The sequence below is a fragment of the Hermetia illucens genome, chromosome 1 (genome assembly GCF_905115235.1).
Source record: "Hermetia illucens chromosome 1, iHerIll2.2.curated.20191125, whole genome shotgun sequence".
NCBI classification, from domain to species: Eukaryota; Metazoa; Arthropoda; class Insecta; order Diptera; family Stratiomyidae; genus Hermetia; species Hermetia illucens.
In genome coordinates, this window is record NC_051849.1 from 12,840,284 (window position 1) to 12,865,046 (window position 24,763).

General features: G+C 47.0%; 1 protein-coding gene across 4 annotated transcripts in view; it reads left to right on the forward strand.

The window, feature by feature from the left end:
- Positions 1-24,763, forward strand: part of LOC119661393 (diacylglycerol kinase 1) — a 331,394-nt gene that overhangs the window by 206,852 nt on the left and 99,779 nt on the right. For all 4 annotated transcript variants that reach the window (XM_038070718.1, XM_038070721.1, XM_038070719.1 and 1 more), the window contains exons 8-11: positions 7,396-7,518; positions 7,802-7,926; positions 22,939-23,047; positions 23,125-23,253. In XM_038070718.1, the coding sequence (XP_037926646.1) occupies positions 7,396-7,518; positions 7,802-7,926; positions 22,939-23,047; positions 23,125-23,253 (486 nt within the window). The remainder of the gene's footprint in view (positions 1-7,395; positions 7,519-7,801; positions 7,927-22,938; positions 23,048-23,124; positions 23,254-24,763) is intronic.

A 24,763-nucleotide genomic window follows, 5' to 3' on the forward strand; every position in this document is an offset into this window, starting at 1 on the left:
TCGGCAACGGTTCTCCAGAAGAACGTCAACAAAGCATCAAAACCGGGCTGATGGAACTGGAGAAACTACTGGACCCCATCTCCTTCTACTGATGAACGTGGAGAGCAGCGGAAAACGATTGTAAAAAGCGGAAACAGCCGCACCTCCCGCTGAGAACACTGCTAGTGTCAAACGGACCGCAGATAGCCCACCGCAAAGTGAACTGGGAAAAAGCGGAAAGAGGACTACATGCCTGAAAGAGACTTTACCAAAGTAGTTTCCGGAGCCCAAAAAAAGTAGGCCCAGAAGACTCCATAGACATGGAGGCTACTAACCAAAAACCAAGACGAGGAAATGAAGAAGGACTAGACCGTCGGCTCTGCTCGTGAAGCCGACGAAAGGCAAAACATCTGCGGAAGTCCTTAGTAAAACCCGCTACAGAATGAAACCCGACGACAACGAAGGAGAGGTGTCTTCCATAAGGAACACGAAGCGTTGCGGAGTCCTCGTCAAGCTTGGCCCGAAAACGATTAGGAAAAGTACGTTCTGCGAAGCGAGCAATACCGACCTGGCTTCGTGACATCTCGACTTATCAGGTACCGCTGCCATCCGGGTTCGGGACGACGTTCGACTTGGTGTTTTTGCCTAAGGCCGATAGAATGGCTTTGTCTGAATAACGTTTTTTTCGCGTTTATCTGACACCGAAAGAGGACGCCGTTTCGGGCACAGAGGGGCGAATCCTGGTAGGTGGTGATTTTAATGCTAGGGCCCTTGAATGGGGCACACCTGTGCCAGACTCCAGAGGGAAACGGATTTTGGAAATGGTGGTGAGAACCGGGCTCGTAATTTTAAACACCGGTTGCAAAAGAAGCATCCCTGATACCACTTTTGCATCGGAATCTCTGGCACCATTGATGGACAAGTGGCGGGTCTTGGAAGACTTCCCAGCAAGTGATCACCAGTACATCACGGTCGAAGCGGTTGACGCTACTTGCCGGCATGCACCAACCCAGCGCCCTCCTGCCTGTGAAATATTGCGAGGGTGAACAGCTCTTGAAACAGGCAAAGTCATGCTGGAGGGCGCTTCTGGGGGGTGGTAGTGTTGCAGCTGACACTGTCGTAAACTCAGTGATGAACCTGATAACGACAGTAAGTGAGGCTTCCCCAGCCATGGCAAGCTTTCTATAAATGAAAGCAAAGTAGGCGGCTGACAGAACCTAATGAACAAAGTGAATGAGGACCCGTGGGGACTTCGATACAATCTCGTCACCCAGAAAATCAGGGCTCTGTCGAAGCCGTGCCCCCTAAGTACCGACTCGATGGGCCGCTTTATACGGGCATTATGCCCCTTTTCACAACGAGAGAGCTCTAAGAAGCGATCCTCACTATGAAAAACAAGAAGGCGCCAGAGCCTGATGGTATCCCGGCGGAAGTTTACAAACTAGTGTTCCGCCAATGGCCAGACTTGCTGCTTGGGGCGTTCAACGCATGCTTGAAGGAGGGCATTTTTCCTTGTCGTTGGAAGGTGGCCAGAATCGCACTGATGAGCAAGGGAACAGGAGGCCTGGAGCTTCCATATGCATACCGACCGCTATGTATGCTAGACATGGCGGGGAAAGGGCACGAAAAGCTCATCAGGAATGGACTCACGAAGCGATCCGCGCCCCTGGGGATTTATCCCCAAGGCAGTTCGGGTTCAGAACAGGCAGATCCACGGTGGATGCTGTTATAGAAGTCGTGGATGCGGTTCATCGAACCGAGGCATCCAGCCACCGATCTCGACGGATAGTGCTCCTCATAACGCTTAATGTCAGAAATGTCTTCAATTCCATAAGATGGACAGATATGCTAGGCATGCTAGAAAACTCATTCCACGTGCCAAGCTATCTCTTGCGGATATTGAGAGATTATCTGAAATACCTCTTCCTGTTCTATGAGACGCTAGAGGGCCAGAGGAGGGTGGAAATCACGTCAGGAGTAGCATAGGAATCCATCCTAGGGCCGGACCTCTGGAACATTTCCGACGGTAGTCTGCTGAGACTCGATATGCCCGAAAAGTCGTGCCTGGTGAGTTATGCAGCCGACGTTGCGGCCCTTGTTGCCGGACGCACTGTTGAACAGACGCAAAGCAGATTCGGCATATTGATGCTCCGCCAAAGCCCTCCACCCCCAGCTGAAAACTATTAGTTTCGGCGAAAGAACACGCGGGGTGGTTACTCGGCCGCGGTTGGCTGGCATGATCGAGTACTTATAGGGGCCCTCGCACAGTGACAGCAGCGGCTTCCGGAGAGCATCAGTCCTCACCAGAACGTGGGTACAAACTTCAAGTTCTCCAGGGTGTGGACCCCTGGCTCCGTGTGACGAGATGGCGGTGGTGGCTTTAATTTTTCATAGCCTAGGTTTATCGACCTAGCATGTCTAGTGATTTTACACTTCTAGCATACGATGCGCTCTTTCGCCCTAGAGTTCACGTCCTTGTTCATGGATGGCCAGAAATACTTGATGAAGCCTAGCCGATTCGCAAGATCATGCACGGAACGAAACACATCTTCACGAAAAGCGGTTTCGTGGCGGCTTTAGAAGAAGATCGCGATCCGAACGGAACGACGCAGGAAAAAGTGCGAGTAACTGAGACGTGCAAGTCTACAACGCTGCAACGGCGGCTGTACCACAATAAGAAACCAAACTGGTGGTAAAACCAGGAAACCTCGCTGTTGAGACCATCGTGTCTGCGAGCGAGAAGGGCTTTATTAAAGAAGAAGAATGAAGCTAAAGCATCGGCAGACGGAGAAAAAATACCGCAATTCTCGAAGTAGCCTTAAGAAGGCTATTGAAGAAAGTAAGCGGAACTGCTACAACCTGAAGAAGAACTAGCGAATGAACAAGATTAGCGAGCTAAAATCACCCCAAGTGACGTGCCCACGACTCTGCTTCAGAATAATTGCAATTTTTTTCTTACAACAGAAAAACCGTCAACCTCAACCGACAGTTCAACAGCATGTCTACGAAGAGATCTGTGAACGAATTCAGGATAATAAGACTCCGGGATTGGGCTGGCTCCAAACAAAGTCCTGAAGTTGACAGCTAAAATCAGGTCATAGTGGTTCATAAGCACATTTGAGTCGCGCATAGCAGAAGGAGTGTTTCCCACCCTGTGGAAGAGACGGAGATTGGTTCTGCCACCAAAGCCTCAAAAACCACCTGCCGCACCCTCTTCATATCGCCCTATCTGTCTTTTAGACATAATGGAGAAGATGTTGAATAGTGTGATATACAACAGGCTACTTCTGTTCGTCGAGCTAGCGGATGGTCTATCAAAACAGCAGTGTAGTTTCGGAAAACGCGTTCTACGGTCGACGCAATAGCAACGATCGTGGAGCCGGAGCAGGAGGCAACCGCCGCTGGTAAGTGGTGCAGGATGGTGACGCTGAATTTCAAGATTGCTTTTAACTCAGCGAACTGGGGTTGGATTGACGGCACCCTGGCTGAATTGGGTGTCCCTGGTTACTTAAATCCGATAATCGAAAGTTACCTCTCAGAGAAATTACTTTGGTATGAAACAAATGACGGAAGGAGTATATTGTAACAGTAGGTGTTCCCCAAGACTTCATATTAGGGATGCTCCTATGGAACATAATGTATAACAGAGCGCTTAGTCTTTGCGTGCTAACGGAGGCAAGTAGTAGTAGTAGTGGGGCAGCACCCCGAGGATGTGGAACTCAATGAAGATAAAACGATTCATGCCATTAAAGCATGATTACAAATGTTTAAGCTGGACTTGGCGGACAATATGACAAAGGAGGACCGCAGGTTGGTAATCACAAGGTCCTTTCAAAATCGACCATTAAATACCTGGCGGTAATAATCAATGTTAAGTTGAACGTTGGGGCGCACATAGACCTAGGCAACAAAGGCTAACTCATATCTAGCAAAGATAATGCCTAATATTGGGTGGGTGTCATCGCGCTCTTCTAGCGGATGAGGCACACTGTCTCTACCAGAAAAGAGGCGGATTGCATTTGCTACTGCCCCAACAAATATGTTGAGCTTCGCGTCACAATCTATTAACAGTTCGGGACCATTTGATTCTGCATACGCTACCAGTTGAGCGGAGGCAATATATTGTACGATTACCGTAACAAAGCGCTGGGAACAGAACTGTCTCAGCATGGTTACCTCAAACCGTCTTGACATCAAGACAGAAGCTCTCGGTCTTATGGATCTTTCATCGTAGAAGATCCTAGCCCATTTTACTGATCCAATGCCACAGATTCTATTAAATCAAACCCACGGCTCTTGCACCACAACAAGGGCAGTCCTGCAGCTTTGTCAGCCTCGCTGCCAAAAGATAGGAGGAGACTTTGTTATGCTGCAGGTTGATTTGACCAACCTTTATGTTTTTCGACATAAAATTAGTCTAATGTGTTATGAAAAACACTTAGAAGCGTATGTCGTAGTCCGCGAGCGACGGAGTTTTCCCCACACCGTACCGTCAGAGACTCGATCCCTTCGTGTTCGATTTCTCTGAGAAAAGCCGCACTTGGAGGTTCAGCAGTTCCCATATCCGCATCCATGCAAAATATTATCTCATGTCGCAGAGCATTCGTCTGTTTTCCACTTAGCACCTTGACTGGTTTGCGGAGTCCGGTTTTCATAGATTCGATCACTCGAGCCGGCATCAAGTCAGTTCCATTCACGTCTCTGGCTTCCCTTTCTTTCGCCAGTTTCGGAAATGGTTTAGGAGAAGTTACTAGTAGGAAGGATTCATTCTGTAGTCCCTTCACTAGTGCGGACCCCCATACGAGAGTTCCGCCGCTGTATGCACTATCCTCCGCGCGCAGCTCCATTGTTGGAGAGCGCAATGAAGATGCTGCAATCTGCTCTATATTGTGTGAGTCGAAGACCATCATTGTTCTTCGTTCTCAAAATGGAGATGATACTCTACAGTTTCCTGATGTGATTGAATTTCAATCAATCTAGGAAAACGTGGAGCACCATATGGTGATTTCCCCTAAGCACCTTCAGATTCTTTTGCTCCAGTTCGAATACCAAGTTGAAACCCTTCACGTTTGAAGATTTGTCCTTTCTGGCATTCATGAACTTTACCCTCTAGTGTCCAAAGTCCATGCCCGGGTTCTGTCCACCCAGCATCCGAATGATGTCCTCTGCCTTCCTTCGAGGGCCCGGTTACCAAAATCCGGCATGTTCTGTCCTGCGCAGCTCAGTCTTCACAATAGCGAACTTGGGCCGACCGCCGGAACTCAAAGCCGGGATTGCCTGTTGGGCCACTTTAAGACAGCCTTGTCAGTGCACTCCAAATAGATAACCCCATCGCGGAAACCTTGATTGTTAAATCGTGACTTCGTTCCAGGTTCAGGCACTCCGGGAGGATGGTAAATTGTCCATCTGACATTTTGCCATCCTTGAAGGAAACTTCCACGGCAGTAGTCAGAACAAAGGGGCATACGTCCTCGGCCTTCCTGCCACCGTGTCCGTATTCCTGTGAGAGGGACCAGTTTCATTGACATCTCTCTCGCTGATTTGATCACCTCCCTGCACACTGGTCCTAATCCCCGCGGAGCACAATGAAGCGTTGGCCACAGCAGATGTGTTGGTCTTACGCTTCTTGCGTACATTACCGCTGACAGAAAAGTCTGGTACGTGCAGTGTGGATCTCACAGGGGTTACCAGTTTATTCCCACTTTCCGCCGGAGATTCCGCTTCCTTGCATCCGATTTCTCTGGACTTTACCGCACCAAGCGGTACAGTCACGTCCATGTCCTCGTTCCCAAGGTGCTTCATCTTCCTTCGCAGTGCACTCTTTCTCGGCCGGCTTGGGGCCTTTCCAAGTTCACGATGTCCGGGCCGCTTGGATCTATTTCCACATACTGGCGTTGAACCAGTAGCGTCCACGTCATCAACTTCCCGTTCTTCCGCTCTTCCCAGTAAGGATGAAGGAGAAGGTTCTGACAGGCAAGATTCTGCCTGTAGTCCTCCTCTTTAATGGCCGAAGTTCCCTTCTGCCGAGCCTTCCTCTTGCGTTTATGGGTAGATTTGGGCTGCCAGTTTCCCTTACTTTCCTTTCTGGCTAGCTTCGCCGTAGGCACTAAATGCAAACTTTCAATTGAGTCGGAAAGCATGCCTTCTACAGATTTATCTATAGAGAGGTATGAATGTGGTAAGGCCTCCAAAATCCGCACCTCGGCCGGCCGCGGGAGGATTTGAAGTCTGTGGCTTCTTACCGCTAGGAGAGTTTAAATGCTTCGCTTCCATATTCATGTTTTAGTCACCCTTAGTGGAGTAGTAGACTACTACAGGCTCCCCCACCACGACAAGGGGGTGTCCGAGAGGAAGAACCAACATGTTAACATGAGGGAGTTTTATCCTTTTAAAGTCACATTCTTCCACTTTTAATTATAGTTTAATCCCGAAGAAAAACTTTTAATTTCCTGATCAGATAACTTCGGAATTAACACAGAATACATATTTGCATTTACATAATTGCTCAGTGGCATCCAATCAAAATACGAACACATTCTGATATCAGCACCAAACACAATTGCTGATAACTCATTTCACCCATCCTGAAACGAGCTCCACGAGAAGCCTCAATCTGTTGTCTGGTGACGGAACAATCAAATTAATACAATTTTAATTAAATTCTTGTCATTTCTCTGTGCATACATTCAATGAATGTTGTTACCTCACAACGCCCAACTTTAGTAGTGCTTGAATCTAAAGTTATCAGTATCTCCACTGAACTAGCGCAATGCGTACTATTATAGTACAAAGCAATACATAATTTAGAAAGTTTTCCTACTTTCGTAATTAAAAACCCACATCCAAGTGTCGCGGCCAATTGGAAAGCAAAAGAGAATAAATTTGATTTCTTGACAGAATACAATCGTTTTGACTGGAAAACCAAACATTTTCGGTGTCTTTGGAGATGTCAAGGATAATCAAAATTTTGTCAACTATTATTTGATTTTGGAATTCCAATTTAATGAACTTTCGTCCTGGCTTCACGGATGGTATTTTGACATCACCTAATGAGATTGAGTCGTCAAGGGACGCAGGATGATTTGCGGAAGAAATTCAGAGGCTCTGACAAAGATTAAATTCTTAAATTATATAATAGATCACCCGTCGCTTAACCGCAATAAAGGATCTGATTCAATGTTTGAAAACTGATGCTAGCAGGAGGTATTGGACAACAAATCCTGCACCTTTACATTTACTTTAGATATTTAAATTCTGCCAGTCATCATTTTACGAGAAGATACTCTTATACTAAGCATTTTTTGAGTTGCAAATCCTTCGTTAGACCCACCTCTCTTTATGAATATTTATTTGTATCTCCAGGAAAAAACGGCTCATGGAAAAAATAACATCTCTCATCATTTTACAATTTTCCAGATATTAAGCTGATACCTAGGAAATTATCATATTTGGATCCGTTAACATTAAAAATACTCCTCAAGGATGTTGTCTGCTATTTATCACTGCTGGAGGCCGGGCGACCTGAAGACAAACTTGAATGTAAGTACTCCCAACATCCCTATGCCTACCTTAATCCATTTCACCTCAACTAGGGGTGCTGGAACTAGTTGAAACGTTTTAACAAAATTAACTATGTGAAATCAACCCAGGGCTATTTAGCATCCTCCGAGAAATGAAAATTGAGTGGTTGCTTCCCTTTGCAGCTACAGCGATAGCTCCATGCTCGGGAAGGCCACAATGGCAGTTTTTCCTCTCAGCCCTAAACTTTTTTCCAGGAGATTTCCCTGAAATTATTTTGATGTCATGGATTTTTCATTTACAGTCATGTTCCGGCTCTACGATACGGATGGTAATGGAGTTTTGGATACGGCCGAAATGGACGCTATTGTGAATCAGATGATGTGCGTTGCCGAGTACTTGGGATGGGACGTGTCTGAACTCAGGCCGGTATGTACTTGGAGCCTAACTTTTTTCAATTTCAATTCAGGCTAATTTACTTTATAAGGTTGATTTGTAGCAAGCGAATGCTTTCCATCATGAAATTCCATTTTCATGGAAGATAAATTCATAAATTCAATTTTTTTATGTACGTATCTATGACTACGGCAAAGGATGGTATCTTTTTTTTGCATGTTTCAAGTGTGCGAAGTATTTTGCATTTAAACTTTAGAGAAATATCTACCTCAAAAATGAGAGGATCCATCGTGATAATACTTTCGAAACTATTTCGACATATTCCGAGCATATACACGCACATACAATTGTAAATTCTTTCACTCAAATTGTTGAAGTTATATGTAGAAGTTTATGTCCAAAATACCTTCTGGCAAACCAATTTCTTGGCCTGGGTACACCAGAGTGTGGTATTTTTACCGACTAAAACCACCCCCGACTTCTCGCTACCCCGTGGAACCACCTTCAGGTATTATATCACGGGGGAGTTAGTTTACTTTAGCTAGATCCACGTTTTCCCTCCAACTACTCCCCGATGAACGGGATCAACCTGTAAGTCCAACGACCCTTTTGTGATTGTTGCCATCTGTTTATGGATCTCTCCCTTTCGGCTTTTTTCACCTGCAATAAGGGAGAGATGTACCTAGTGTTATAAATGTTCATCATCTCGGTTGCCAGGATGTCAATCGGCATCATTCCCGAGATGACGATTGCTTCATCATCTGAGACGGTCCTGAAGGCAGAACACACCCTTAAGGCTTGCTATGCATTGCCCAAAATATGCAGCGCTTTTCCCCAAACTGGGACTGCATACAACAAGATAGTACTCACCACCCTGGCTATAAGTAGTCTGCAAGTATGCCGCGGTCCTCCTACGTTTGGCATCATCCTTGCCAGAACCATACTCGTCGTGGATGCTTTTTCACAAGTATGCTCTATATGCTGCTTAAAATTTAGTTTTCCGTCTATCAAAAGACCCAAGTATTTTATGGCCGGCTTGGAAGTGATGATATGATTTCCGAATCTTACGCCGGCGCAATTTCTCTTGCGGCGCTTAGTGATGAGGGCCGCTTCCGCCTTTTCCTCCGCGACACCGATTGTTTCGCTTGTAGTCAACAAAGCACCATTGAGTCACATTCAGGAGGCGCTGGTCAGTGCCAGCACCCCTCTCTTGCTGGGGAAATAACCCCTGGATTATTTTTAACAAGAACAGAGGGCACATAATCTGCGGAGATAATTGGCCTTTGCCTCTGAATCGTCCTGTCAAGATTTTATAGGCGCTATCCCACGGATTTATGTCCGCTTCGAAACACAGCTCCTTAAAATATTCCCTTTTACTCCGCTGGATGGCAAGCTTGAGGTTTTGCGGATTTCTTTATAGGCATGCTCCTTTCGCCCTTGATAGATCCTATCTATTGCCCTCTGAGCCGTTCGTCTGGTTCTGTGGCCAATCGATCGAAGGCTAGCAAGTTCACTATTCCATCAATAATTGGGTCTTTTAGTGGGAAATGACCATCTCCTAGGCATCGACGCGTCACATGCTTTAGAGAGGTTTTGTGTGATATGGAGAGATCTATCCATGGAGGTACCTGCTTTGCTAGGCAGATCTAAACATACCTCCATGATTGTTAGCTCATCCATCGCTTTTGCAGATGAGGCTTCGCTTTTGTGGCTTCCTCCTTTCAAAGGTGATGCCTGATGGTCGCTGTACGTGATGTCCTCGCTAACTTGCCTGACAAAAGTCAAATCTACAATTGAACGAAATCCCCTTTTCTGATTTGTGTTTACATCACCTTCGTTGGCCAGAACTACATCCAACTGAGCAAATGCTTTTAATAAGTACCGCCCCTTTGCGTTAATCTCTTTGCTGCCCCACTCGATGGCCCACGCATCAAAGTCACCGGCTATCTCCTTTGGATCTCGTCCTCTTGCGGCGTGAGCAAGATCGTCTAACAGGTCTTCGAACTCAGTCAGTGTGAGGCTCGGTGTGACGTAGCAGCTATATACGAATACACCGCTTATTTTCGCCCACAAAAAGTCACTAGTCGCCTGACCCATACTATATTGTATGGTTTAACGATCGTAAGTCCATATCGCGGCTCCACCAGTCGAATCTGTGACCCAAATAACACCGTCAAGATTTCTGTACGGTTCATAGCAATCTCCATCGCGGATTCGTAAGTAGTCTTCGCAAATAAATCTTGTGCGACCCTACAATGATTCACTGCAGTTAACGTCATCCTAAGCTGCATAAAAGGTTACCACTTCCGCCAATATGCCGGTTATCCCTTCCCTCCTTTTCTTCGCACAAAATGCATTTGGGATGTCTATTGCATTCCTTGATAATATGTCCTTTTTCCCCACACCTTCGACATCGATCAGAGCGATCGATGCCGCTAGTGCATGCCTTCGCGAATTGTCCAAACATTAAGCATTTGAAGCACCTCTTTAAAGAGATCTGTTCCCATAGTCGGCAAACAACCCATCCAATCCGAACCTTCCCCATGGCCAACAACCTCCGCGCTGACTCCACTGGCGGTCCCATTGTGGCCGATTGAGTACCGCCATAAGCTTTTCTTAGGCTCACTATAGATTCTCCCTTAAATTCCTCCAACTTGAATTGTTGCTTCCAGACAGTGGAGATCTCTTCTCTGGATTTTACCTCATCGAGATCCTTGGATTGTAAAAATATATCATGTTTTTAGGAACGAACCGATTTTATAACTTGATTACGAACGCCATCACTTTTTCCCACGCTGAATTTTTTCAGCTCAAACATGAGATCCCTTTCTGAGTCCCTCGCCTTTTGCTGACATTGCCGCCTAAGTCTTTTAGGTCGGGGTCAGATTTAACCATTTTCAGTACCTCCGTATACGTTAGATCTCCTTTGCTGGAGATTACAATTACCTCCGGGCGAATTCGCACCTTTGGATTCTTATCCCTTTTTTTGTTTGCGACCTTAGTCCAATCACCGTTCTTCTTTTCCTTCGGTTTCGCTTCGCTAGCCGAAATTCCCACTTTGGGCACTTTGGGGCTTTCTGAACTTTCAGTTCCGTTTGTTGGACTGGTCAAGACACCTTTTTTCCCTTTTCGGTGCCTGTTGATTCTCCAAAGCTTCCCCCTCTTTATCTCGCACTCTCTTACTTGATCGAAGGTTGATGACCTTGTGCTTTGGTGTGACTTGGGTGTGCCTGTGACACTGTTGGGGCTAGGATGTGGGCTTTTCCTTAGGCTTTCTCTCTTCTTCTTGAGGCCTATTGTAAAGCACCCTGATGACTCTCACCATGTTCTTAATGGCTTGGTGCACCTTGTGCTTGTCCTTAATGAATTCGGACGGCTGAACTATTTTAGTCCCAAGCTACGTAAAAGGTAGTTCTTCTGGGTCAGAGCTCTGTTGTCGATGAGTCTTGGCCAGATTACTAATTTTACAGACTCCTCCACCTTTTTCAATTGCTGGACCAATGGCCGTACTATTTTCCACAAGCAGAGGAACTAGAACCATAAAAGGCTACGTAGCTATTTTTATCTGTTTTGTAATTCGAGTAGAGCACATCTAAATTGCATTCGACCTTTCCTCGAATGCATTTCTTGAAGCTTTCTACCGATTCTGCGCTCACCGAGAAGTCGCGAGAAGCACTACTCCGACAATGCTGCAACCTTCAAAGGCTTCGTGACTACGGTCTTGGTTTTCCGAGGCAGAGAGTGGTCATTCATCCCACATCGCGCTCCACACTTTGGCGGCGTCTGGGAGGCAGAACAGAACTACCGGAGATCTTACTCTTATCTTCTGCCATGGGAAGCCAGGTGGTGATTTCACTTGTGCGGTTGACAATAAAGGTTTGCCATTTGGACGGATGGCCTTTGAGCCATTCCAGCACGACTCCAGAGTCTAACCACACGTAAGTCGCCTTCGGTGGTCGTTGAGCTGCTGTATCCTCAAACATGCCGAACCATCTAGAGATGCGAATGGCGAAGATCTCCGCAAGGTCGCCTCGAAATTGCGTCCAACGATCTTGAAATGGTTGCAGTAAAACGGAGTCCCAATCCAGGTTGTTTAGCCACAAGTCCTGCATAATGATTTTTGCTATGACAGTCATGGGAGCAAGCCAGCCTAATGGATCAAGTAAACGGGCGATCTCAGATAAAATCAATCGCGTTGTTATCTCCATTTTATAAGGTGCAGCTGAGATTTTAAACATAAAGGCATCGTCCTTGGGAAGCTACTTAGACCCAAGCACGAATATTACCGCATCCAGTTTGACATCTACCTCAAGCAGAGACGTTAAAGTCAAGCCTTGCAAAAGTCGCTGTCTTCGCTACCCATTTGGGGAGTGTCATACCTGTAGATGTCTCGTCGATGAAGTGCCTCTTCGATCGTGTCTGCTCCACCAAAAAGATCGCCACGTAGAGTTTGTGCCGAACAATAGCAGCCTCCTCGGGATACTCCGTAGACTCATCAGTGGCCAGTTGCCTCATTGCTTCAATCCCGCATGTTACCGTGATGCACCTGAAGTCGTAAAGCCCGCGACTAATACCGTGTTGCCACAGGGTGCCTAAACGTCAGTCATAAATACTAATTTATAAAATCTTCAATGCGTGAGAACCATTAAGATGCCCGGGTAGGAGGAAGTCATTGAGTGACAGACCGTTTCGTGATTTTTGCGATGCGTTAAATACTACGCGTATTTTTGCAGGTTTCTCATGGTTCACAACCGCGTGGTGGGGCATATAATAGTTTGGTCTGTTCAAGTGACTAATTACTTGTGCTGAAATTTCACGTACTCTTACATGAAGGTCTCATAACGCTCTGCAAAATGGTTTACGCATCTCTCCCCATCAGGAGTCAGTTACGATTTACATGGAACCTCTCCGATTTCCTAAAATTGCATGAGTGCATGCGAGAGACAGGGTTCAGTACAAAGGTGGAATGCTCGAATGATGAACGAAGAGCTTTGTAAAGAAGGCAAGGATATCGCACCCGTCAACAGTTATCCAAACACTGACTGCTAAGTGACAGGAGTCCCGGCTGGGCCTATGATTAAACCGTTCAAGATGATAGTTGAATATATGTCCGCCCCGAAAATGCAGTCAACCTTCGAAGGGTCAGCCTAGTCAGGATCAGCAGGATCCAAACCTGCAAGATGCGGCCAATCGTTGTATGAAATCTTTTCTTTCGGTAGGAAACGCGGTAGTTTGCCGAGTACGAGAGCGGAGAATCCCATGACAATTTCCTGGTTTTTGCTTGATTGTAGGATACTGTACCCAAGGGGATTGCATTCTGATGATGACTGCACCAAATCCAATTACTGAAACTGACGTTCTTTGCGTGACAAACCTAAGATCCTGCACGGGTCAATTAATGCACGGATTGCCGATAATTTTCCAGGAAAATTTCACCACACATGCCATTGCTAATAGCACCGTAGCCCTGACGGAAGGGAACGACGCTTGTGGAAGCGCGGTAAGGAACGTCCAAGCTCTTCCAAGCGGGCCGAAGTACTGAGTCCCATGCTCACAAACACAGAAACTCGGGCTCAAAATTTGTGCACTGACCTAGGTGGGGGGTTCTACATCATCATCATCAACGGCGCAACAACCGGTATCCGGTCTCGGTCTGCCTTAAGGTGGAACTCCTGACATCCTGGTTTTGTGCCGAGGTCAGTTAATTCAATATCTCTAAAAGCTGCCTGCCGTCCTGGCCTACGCGATCGCTCCATCTCTGGCAAGGTCTACCTCATCTTCTTATTCTACCATAGATATTGTCCTTATAGACTTTCCGGGTGGGATTATCCTCATCCATACGGATTAAGTGACCCGCCCATCGTAACCTATTGACGCGGATTTTATCCACAACCTGACGGTCATGGTATCGCTCATAGGTTTCGTCGTTATGTAGTCTTCGGAATCGTCCATCCTCTTGTAGGGGGCCAAAAATTCTTCGGACGATTCTTCTCTCGAACGCGGTCAAGAGTTCGCAATTCTTCTTGTTAAGAACCCAAGTTTCCGAGGAATATATGAGGACTGGCAAGATCATAGTCTTGTACAGTAAGAGCTTTGACCCTATGGTGAGACGTTTCGAACGGAACAGTTTTTGTAAACTGAAATCAGCTCTGTTGGCTGCCAACAACCGTGTTGGCTGCCACAGCGGTCGATACCCAGACGGCAATTCCGGGTCTCCTTTCCCTTCCTGATCAGTGCGACTCTGGCCATCTTCCAGCGACAAGGAAAAATGTTCTCCTTCAGGCCGGCGTTGATCACCCCAAGTAGCAAGTCGGCAGAACACCGGTTTGTAAACTCCTGCCGGGATACCATCAGGACCAGGCACCTTCTTGTTTTTATAGTAAAAACCGCTTCTTCGACCTCTCTCATTGTGGAAAGGGGGCAATCCTCGACGCTTTCCCCACTATTGATATCAACCCGTACAGGATATCTGAGAATAATGCCTATATAATGCGGTCCATCTGGTCGGTGCTTAATATGCAGAGCTTCCGTAGAGCCCCGATTTCTCGAGTGACAAGCTTATAGCCAAGTCCCCACAGGTTCTCATTCACCCCGTTGACCAGGTTCTCCCAGTCGCGAGCTTTGTTTTTATTTATCGCGTTGAAGAGTTTCCTTTTTGGTAATATATACTCTACCTTTATGGCGCATGCCTGCTCGTTGGCGTGTAAACGTTGTGCCAAACGGCGGAGCTTAGGACGCTTCCTCCGTAGGTCGGCAATTTCATCACTGAGTTTATGACAGTGTCAGCTGCAACGCTACAACCCCCCGAAACGCCCTCCGGCTCGATAATACCTGCTCCAAGACACAGCCAGGGGGAGCGCCGGTTGCACGCTAGCAAGTAGTGTCGTTCGAATGTGATGTACTGGTGACCACTTGGTGAGAACTCTCCCAGGATTCGCCACCCGTCCACCGATGGTGCGAGAGATTCCGACGCAAAAGTGATGTCAGGAATGCTTACTTTGCAGTCTGGGCGCCGAAACGTAGCGTGGATCCGATGTTTAAAACTTCGACCCTGGCTCTCGCCTGTCTCGCGAGTCTGGCTGAGACATGCCCCGTTCAAGGGCCCTAGCATTAAAATCACCGCCTACTAGTATTTGCCACTCCGTGCCCGAAACGGCAGCCTACAGAGAATCCAGTCCGGCATCATCTCATTCGGCGTCAGGTAGACGCTAAAAAACATTTTTCCTAAACATCAAATCCAGACAAAGCCATTCCCTCGGCCTTGGGCAAGAACACGAAGCCGAACGTCGTCCCGAACCCATAAGGCAGCGGTACCCAATAAGTCGAGATGCCATGAAGCCAGGTCCCTGTTTCGGTATTGCTCGCTGATTAGCACCAGATCAGCTTTTACCTCCGCAGTGACCTGTGTTAGCAACTGGTGAGCGGTTGCTCTCTGGTGCATGTGAATTTGTAAAACGCAGATCATGCCATTCACGCACTAGCCCTTTCCAGTTCCGCCCAAAAGACTGGACACCGATTGGGCCGATCCCGCAGTGTATGCGACGCTATCACCAGACGCGCCACGATCCCTTCAAAGAACGCAACTTTCGCTTTCATTGCAGGTCTTCGCTTGGGGATCTACTTGACCGCATCTTCTACATGCTATCCTCATGTCCGGTGCCTTACACGTGGCTGACGTGTGTGAATAGTTCAGACACCTGTAGCACTTGATGGCAACTATACGCATTCGTACCCTGCAAACTATCCATCCAATTTTAATTTTTCCGCTGCTAAGAAGTTTCCTCGCATTTTACTCGGGCACTTCCACCATGGTGAGTTTTTATCCCCGAGTATTTTCACAGGTAATAGCTATCCAGGCATTGGTTATCTCTGGACATTCACGCTTTATGGCTTCCTCCACTAGGGCAGCCACAATCTCTGATTTCTAGAGAGCACATAGGCTCTAGACTAGAAACACGAGCCTTCTCCCCCAGTAACCCCTTAACCGCTTTGCAGAACGTATTCTTGCTAGTCGTCTTCGAGCCCAATTCGACGAGGACTCCGCCAACTTTTGTTTTCCTCTGCCCAGTTATCTTCAGGTTTCATCCTGTAGCAGATTTCACTAAGGACTTCCGCAAATGTCTTGCCTTCCATCCGCTTAATGAACCGAACCGACGGTCGAGCCCTTTTTTCGTTTCCTAGTCTTTTCTACTCCTGGATTTTGGTTTGTAACCTCCTTGTCTTTGGACAGACGGGTTCTTGGCGGCGTAGTCAGTTGTTTTCTTTTATCCTTCTTCGCCTTCCTTTTTGGACCCTGGAAACTACTTTGATCGCCTGTACAAGGAGATACAGTCCAGTAGTTCCTCGAGGTCCATCAACTCGTTTTTAACACCGTTGCTAACGTTCCTCTGAATACCTTGAGCACCTTCAGTTTCAAATAAGACCCTTACCATGGTGGCCCGGCTAGCCAGGGTGGACGTTTTACAAAAAACTACTTGTGGGAGCAAGACATGGACTCAATTAACGAAAATAAAAATAATAAAGCAAGGAGAGAAGAAGAGGTGGTGATGCCAGGCGCATCATCGGAGGACGAGCTAGTGGCATCCAGCCAGGAGGCAGTAGCCGAGAGCAGTACAATCGACGCCAGTCGTAGCACCGCTGTGCTGAAATCAACCGCAGAGACCTCCTGGAGCGAGGCGGACTAATAGTTTTCGGCTTGGAATCCACTGCCGTCAAGCTGGATGTAGCGAGTATCAGATATAGTACTCCTGACCCAAAACCATCGACGTCGGGGGATCCCTCAAAAGCGAAGATCGACAAGAACGTCAGTCACCGGAAACTGGATAAGAACTGAAGGTCCACTGGAGTCCTGCTTAAGAGCCAGTATTAGAAGGCCAGGCATATTCTCAGCGAGATCGCCAAATACCAGGCGATTGTTGAGGAATATAACAGCAAACGCCTGGCAGACGACACCGCTCTCAAACGCAATCAGTCTCAAGACGAGCTCGAACAAAAACAGAGTGGGCCACAGCGCGGACGCTGAACAATCTCTGGAGAAAACGTCATGAGTGTGAATTATATTAAACAAAAACCCGCCTTATAAGTTCAGACCTAAGTCGGCCGAAGTAGCGTCTGATGAGTTACCTCTGCCCTAGACGAAATCTAAATTCGCCGCTTTCTTAACGATTGGGTACTAGCTCAAGACAGTGGGGTCCATGAACCACATAAACAGAGGGAGTAACTTGCTCTCTAAATGGTCCAGTTCCTTGTTACACCAGAGATTCGTCGAGCGTTTCCCGTAATTCGCGCACGTGGCTGTGCAGCGAGTCGTAGACTAGTACCGCTTTATAACTCGCGGCGACACAATTCCGGCCACCATCAAGGAGCGTGTTCGACTTGAGGTCACCGCGGAAACTGGTGACCGAGAGTCGATGAGGGCAGATGCGGCGGCATCAACAACACCACGCCACACTGCGGGCAACAGTTTCAGTACTCGCCGTCCAGCTGAGGTTTCTGCTGAGGTTCGGGACGAATTCCAAAAAGCGTGTATATAATTCTCGGAAATGGATCCTTTGTATTCCCAGGCTCTATGCATTTCCAGCAACTCCGAGAATTCTATCCCAAATCAATGATGAGATTGCATCTCGACTGTGTGCTGATATGCTTCTGCTGCAACTGCAATCACTTGTGTATTGTGGTGCAGTTTCGGCCTGCAGATTGCACAGTCAGAAGATTCGCTTTCACATTATTGGTTTGAGTGGCCGAAGAGATCCAGCATGGAAAATTCGTCTGGAATGTCGACGAGATTCACTAAGGCGGGACTTTGCTAAACTGACTCAAAGCAGCTCTGATAATGCCAGCGGACGGGTAAGAAATAAAGTGCAGAGGGTTTACCGAAACTGTGCCATCCTCAGTGAAACACCCGCAGTTGAAATTCTGGACCCACTAAAGCAGAAACTTTCTGTCGTATGCAGCCGGTTACGACGATATAGCGAAAGTCACTCCAAACGTATCCAGAATGCAACTTAAGCGAGGAACCAGCGCAGAATTTCTGGTGTAAGAAATTTGCCAGTATACACAGTCGGTTGGCGCGCAGTATAAATGAGGTCATGAGTCGGCCGGAGGAGTTTCCACCCTTCGGGGATTACCTACCTTATCCCTAAGAAGGACACGCTGCATGACCCCGCAGACACAAGGTCGATTACTTGCTTACCAACCGTCTACAAATTCATCACGTCTATTATTAGTGGAAGGATCAACACGCACCTCGAGACCAACAACATTCTGTCCGAGGAGCAGAAGGGCTACCGAGTTGGGTCAAGGGGTTGCAAAGAGCAACTCATTATCGACTCGGTAGTTGTAGGACAAGCGACTAGAGACAAAGAAACCTCTTTAGTTGCTATGTCGATTATGCCAAGGCTTTCGACAGCGTCCTGCATACCAGGCTAATCAATGTCCTACATCTGTATCGTATTGATTTCAAACTAATAAAGTTTTTGGCGACCGTCATGGAAGGGTGGCATACCACCGTATTAGTGAGTTCATCTAAGGGTGCTAATACCTCAGAGCCTATCTATATACGGATAGGCATCTTCCAGGGGGATCCGTTGAGCATAGCACTGAACCCCATTTCATGGCTACTGAATGAAGTTACAGGGCATGGTTTTGCAATTAAATATGGCCTACATGCTAAGCGCGGACTGATCCATTTGATACACTTTGATGACATCATGTTGTATGCTAGCACTGACGACCACCTTAGAAGTCTGTTGCGAATAGTGGACATATTTCGCCGTGATATTCGGATGGAGACGAGTGCCGAATCCGAGCCATCTGCGAAGATCATCCCGAGCCGCATGCTGGACATAGCATTGCTGACCTCCACATTGAAGCTACGACCGAGACAGACTTCTACATAAACCTAGAAATTCTGCAAGGAACTCATGTTCGAGATGGTGATCTGAAGGATCCTTTGCTGTCCGAACTCCTGTAACGTGTAAAGCTGGTACTGAAATCGCATCTCTCGGGGACGAATAAAATAAACGCGTTGAATTTATTCGCTATTCCTTCGTGATATCGGAGGTAGGGACGTGGTTGACGTAGCGGCACAACATCACCGCCAAGTCGACTCATTACGCGCTTATTTTTACAGCAAAGAGCATGCGAGTCCCTTGCATGTGGCTGTCTGTAAAGCAGACTGTGGACTGACTCCACTTAACTTGAAGGATCGATCTTTCAATCCTCTGAGTGGGGTGAAATCAGACCAAGAGCGGGTCGATGAATGGAAGTCGAAAGCAATGCACGGTAAACACCTGAATTGTCTTTGGCAGCCATTTGTCGATTTGCATTTGTCTAATAGATGGCTGTGTGCTGAGGAGCTCTTTGTTGAGACGGAGGGGCTCATGTGTGCCAGGACGGCGAGCTTATAAAAAGCTTATCATAAAGGAACGGGTGGAGGACGACCAATGCAGAATGTTAGGTTCGTCGTTGGAGACGTTAGACCATCTCATTTCTGGCTGCACTTTCCTGCCCAAGGCCGCCCATCACCAGTCCGTTTTGAGCGCGTACTTGTCTGGCCCCAAAACAAAAGACACACGAGAGATTGTGTGGTCTGAAGAGGCTGTCCGCGCGTTCAATAAATCGCGACAGCAACTGGCTGATGCTACACTTTTAGCACTTCCTCAGCAAGATGCACCCCTAGCCGTTTTTGTTGATGCCCCTGACATCGCAGTAGGTGCTGCCCTTCACAAAAAGGTGGATCAAGTTTGGCAGCCGTTGAGCTTCTTCTCGAAACAGTTGAATCCCGCTCAACGGAACTACAGTACCTACGATCGCGAACTGTTCGCCGCGTACTTGTCCATCAAATACTTCCGTTTCTCCCTAGAAGGCAGGCCGTTCACAGTGTTCACGGACCATAAGCCTCTCACGTATGCTTTGAAGCAAAAGCCCGACAAAGCGTCCCCTCGTCAGCTTCGACACCTGAGCTTCATAAGCCAGTTTACGTTAGATATCCAGCACGTGTCCGGCAAGGACAACATAGTTGCTGACGCTTTGTCTCGTGTCTCCGAGGTTAACATCCCCGCCTCACTCGATTTCTCGGCTATTGCCAAGGCGCAGGAGGATGACGCAGCACTTCAGAGCCTCAAGTCCAACCCCAAATACAAATTTCGGGAGTTGCCCATCTTCGGCTCAAACCTCTCGCTCTGCTGCGAAGACTCGGAAAAGGGACCTCGGCCATACATTCCGGCCACATTTCGCAAGGAAGTGTTCCACGCAGTTCACGACTTGGCGAACCCCGACATCAGGACAACAAACCGGTTAGTCACCGGCAGAAGTATTTGCCGGCCCTCCATGAACAAGAATATCAATTCCTGGGCCAGAGAGTGCATCGCATGCCAAAAGTGTAAAGTCTCCAGGCATGTAAGGAAAGAATTGGGCTCATTCCCCCGCACTACCAAGCGTTTCCACACCATACACCTCGACATAATAGGACCCTTGCGAGACTCGCACGGTTACAAGTATTGCCTCACAATCATCGACAGGTTCACGCGGTGGCCTGAGGCAATACCTCTGAAAGACATTACGGCGCAATCTTGTGCCGAAGCCCTCTGTCGAGAGTGGATACCTCGCTTTGGCGTCCCTGCAGTGGTCATCACTGACCAGGGAATGCAATTTGAATCCACCCTTTTCTCGGAGTTAGGCAAACTCCTGGGTTTTGAACGCCAGCGGACTACGGCATACCACCCGCAATCCAATGGGATGCTAGAACGTTGGCACCGAACGCTGAAAGCTACCATTATGGCACGCGACGACCCGTCCTGGACTCAAGTCTTGCCTCTCGTCCTACTCGGCCTTCGTACAACCCGCCGAGAGGAATTTGCTGCCATCCGCGCGGAGCTGGTTTACGGAGAGAACCCAAGACTCCCAAGCGATCCGGTCTTCGACAAGAGATCGGGTCTCACGGAGTCGGGGTTGGTGCGTCTGCTGAGGGACAATCTCCGATGCATCAAAGCGCCACCACCCACTCGACACTCGCCCACACCTGCCTGTTCGCCCAAGGAACTGGACACATGCACGCACGTTCTGGTCAGGACGGATGCCGTCCGGAAGCCGCTGCAGCCTCCATATGAGGGCCCGTACCGCGTTCTCGAGAGGGGAGAACATTTCTTCCAGCTCGAGATCGGTGGACACAAAAAGGCGGTCTCTTTGTCCAGGCTGAAACCCGTGTGCGCCCCGAAGCAGCGTCGTGTCCACTTTGTGGATTAACGGGGAACGAAGTTCCGGGATCCGTCGCCGAAACCCCCTAGGTTTCGTCTGGGAGCGGAGTGATGTGGCGCGGCAGGATCTGCAGCATTCGAAATTTATTTCGGATGTTGCGGATGCGGACGGGTAGATGGCGCGGAACTCTCCACTCACACATTTTAGAACGCACCCAGGGAGTGGAGAATTAGCGGTGGAAAAATGCCGTTGGTTGGGACAGTAAGGACCGCATGGAAATAAGCCGGTCTCTTCTGTTTCCAACCGCGGCGGTGAACACATTAATTTTAATACCGATCTTTGTTCTGTTTTGTATCGCCTTCATTAGTAAATTAAAATTTAAATATTCAGAATAGATTTGAAAATCTTCATTACTTGAAGGATAGAAACATCATAAGTTGGCAACGTGCTAAAATGGCATTGGTGCAATACATTACCAGGTATAATGCTGTATGTAAGGTTATCTATTAACACCTTGCATACAAAGATGGGTTTATCACGGGAACATGTTGGTGTCCTGGGACTCTCACACAGTCTGGTTCAAACCATGCGAAGCACACCATTCTATAATACATACCTGCTCCATGTTGCGGGGAGTTCTCGACCGATTATGGTGGTATGTCAGTCCACCTGCCGCTTCAAGGGTCCAACTTCCCGTATCCTGACTTGCTAGAAGTCTATCAAAATGTATCTCCATATTATCGAGATTCATCCCTTAACAATCTTAGCGTCCATTTGGTAGTTATCACTTACTTCGTTGATAATTGCCAAAATTGTACACTTTGTAGTCTCCTACTTGAAAACTCGGCCTTGCAGTTTGATGCACTTATACTCCCATAAACGGCTCTAGATTGTCAAAAACAGTTTCTGAATAAATTCCTATCCTCACAATATGTAGGAACAGAAGAAGGATATCAATCAACTGGCAAATATATGATTCGAACTATCAAAATGCCATCAAGTATGCCCATCAAAAACAGACTTCCTTGCAAGCTCCTTAAAATTTCAATCAAGCACATCCTGGCAAACCTTATCCAATTTCAAAATGGCCACTAAATTTCCCAAAGAACGTTCAGTTCAACAAAAGGAAACGATCGCAATAATATCTAACGGATTACCGCATGGTTCCCCCTGCAACTAAGTCACGCCTCACGGGAAATTTATTTCAAATTTTAACGCGTTTTCAGAATGGAATAGTCCTTATTACGGTGGAATTTCTAGGAGAGCGAATAAAGCCAATTTCTTTTCGATACTTAATGCGGATGACGCGCGAGTTAACGACTTTCAAGAAAATGATTCAGCAAATACGTTTTGAATACAAGAAATCCTTTTCGTGGGAAACATACGAGGTCATAGATACGTACATCCTTAAGAGGAACACAAAGGCTTTGACATTGAGTAATAGTTCTCGGGGCTAAGTTCTGCTGAAAATCCCTCGGGAATGAGCATCCAACACAATTAATGTGATGTGCTGAAGGATCGTTTTTATACTTTCCACAATTTCAAGGACACTCTCAAATATTTTATTATCTTCCGAAATTATACCCACACTCCGTCGTTAATATTCGAGTCACATAGAATGAATACATTACGAAGTTCGACAAATTTTACAGAAGCCAAACAGCCAGGACCACATTAACTTGACGTTGTACGTATCTGGGTTTGAAAGCACTCACATAGTCCTTGCTTTACAGGCATGAAGCAACTCTGTTTGCTCCTATGAACACTTCTCTGTTCCTCATGTTTCAAAAATCATTATTCTGATAATATGATTTCATTCTTTTTCTTGTGCTTCTGGTCCCCATGCAGATCCTTCAAGAAATGATGGTGGAAATCGATTACGATGCAGATGGAACCGTGTCGTTGGAGGAATGGCAACGTGGAGGTTTAACAACGATTCCGCTATTGGTTCTATTAGGTAAGTTCAAATTCAAAATGGCGACATAACGCCAACTTAATATGGCGTCTATAAAAAACAGGCAATCAATATTACAGGAGTCGATAACACATTGAAGGAGGATGGCATACACGTGTGGCGATTAAAGCACTTTAATAAGCCGGCTTATTGTAACTTTTGCCTTAACAAATTAGTCGGCTTGGGAAAGAAGGGTTTGTGTTGTGTCTGTAAGTATGACTTCAGTTTCTACTATATCAGTAATCTTAGATAAGTCTCGAGGGAAGGAATAAAATTTGTACTCCCATTTTAAGAAACTACTTCAAGGATAACGCAGTTTCAGCTTCGAAATTGGAAGCTTTATTCGTGACACAAAAGTTTCTCTCTCTTTCCAAACTACAAAGAAGCAACTCATCTTTTATTGAATTATTTTGTTTTATTATAATTGATATGTCGGGTAGAGGGGCTTTCTTATGGCTCCAACCCTTGTAAAAACATGGGCACACGAGCGTAGATCTTCGAAAAAGGACACTGACTTCTCCGGGATAAGTCTCGAAGCTGGTGCTGACTTAATAATCTCAGCAAGGCTACAAAAACTCTCGACAAATGTAGAGGGGCAGACGTCTAGAAGACTCTGAGTAGAGAAGAATTCTTCTGGAACCCTGAGTATCCTGGCGTTCAGCATCTCCGCAGAGGATCCCTGCAAATCCTCCTTACAATTGGTGCGGGTGTCAAGCAACACCAGAAGCAGTAGATTAGGTCATGGCGTTCTTGGTTCGCACGAGAAAGCTGTTTTTAGCTTGCTTTGGGTACTCTCTACCATTCCATTTTATTGTGGATGGTATGGTGTAGTGCGTATCCTCGAGAATCCGAAGAATTTTGTCAGTTCGGAGAACAGGGAAGATTCGAACTGAGGTATGTCGTGTTAGTAAATAGCGTCTCATATAGAGCGATCCATCTATCGATGATGAATCTGGCGACAGTAACGGCAATATTGCTTCCGGCCTGGTGAATCTGTCCACAATCGTCAGGCAATACTGAAATCCTTTGCAGAGAGGAAGTTTAACGAGGTCGATGTGCAAGTGATCGAACCGTCCCACTAGCGCAGTGAAGTTGCCCAAGACTGCGCAGTTATGTGGATGAATTTTAGCCCGATTGGAATCGTTACCCATACCATCATCATCATCATCATCAACGGCGCAACAACCGATATCCGGTCTAGGCCTGCCTTAATAAGGAACTCCAGACATCCCGGTTTTGCGCCGAGGTCCACCAATTCGATATCCCCAAAAGCTGTCTGGCGTCCTGGCCTACGCCATCGCTTCATCTTAGGCAGGGTCTGCCTCGTCTTCTTTTTCTACCATAGATAGTGCCCTTACAGACTTTCCGGGTGGGATCATCCTCATTCATACGGATTAAGTGACCTGCCAACCGTAAACTATTGAGCCGGATTTTATCCACAACCGGACGGTCATGGTATCGCTCATAGATTTCGTCGCTATGTAAGCTGTGGAATCGTCCACCCTCAGGTAAGGGGCCAACAATCTTCGGATGATTATTCCCTCGGACGCAGCCAAGAGTTCGCAGTTAGTTTTATTAAGAACTCAGGCCATACATAAGGATCGTTGTCTTTTACAGTAAGAGTTTTGATCCTATGGTGGGACGCTTCGAGCGAAACAGTTTTTGTAATGTGAAATAGGCTCTGTTGGCAGTCAACAACCGTGCGAGGATTTCATCGTC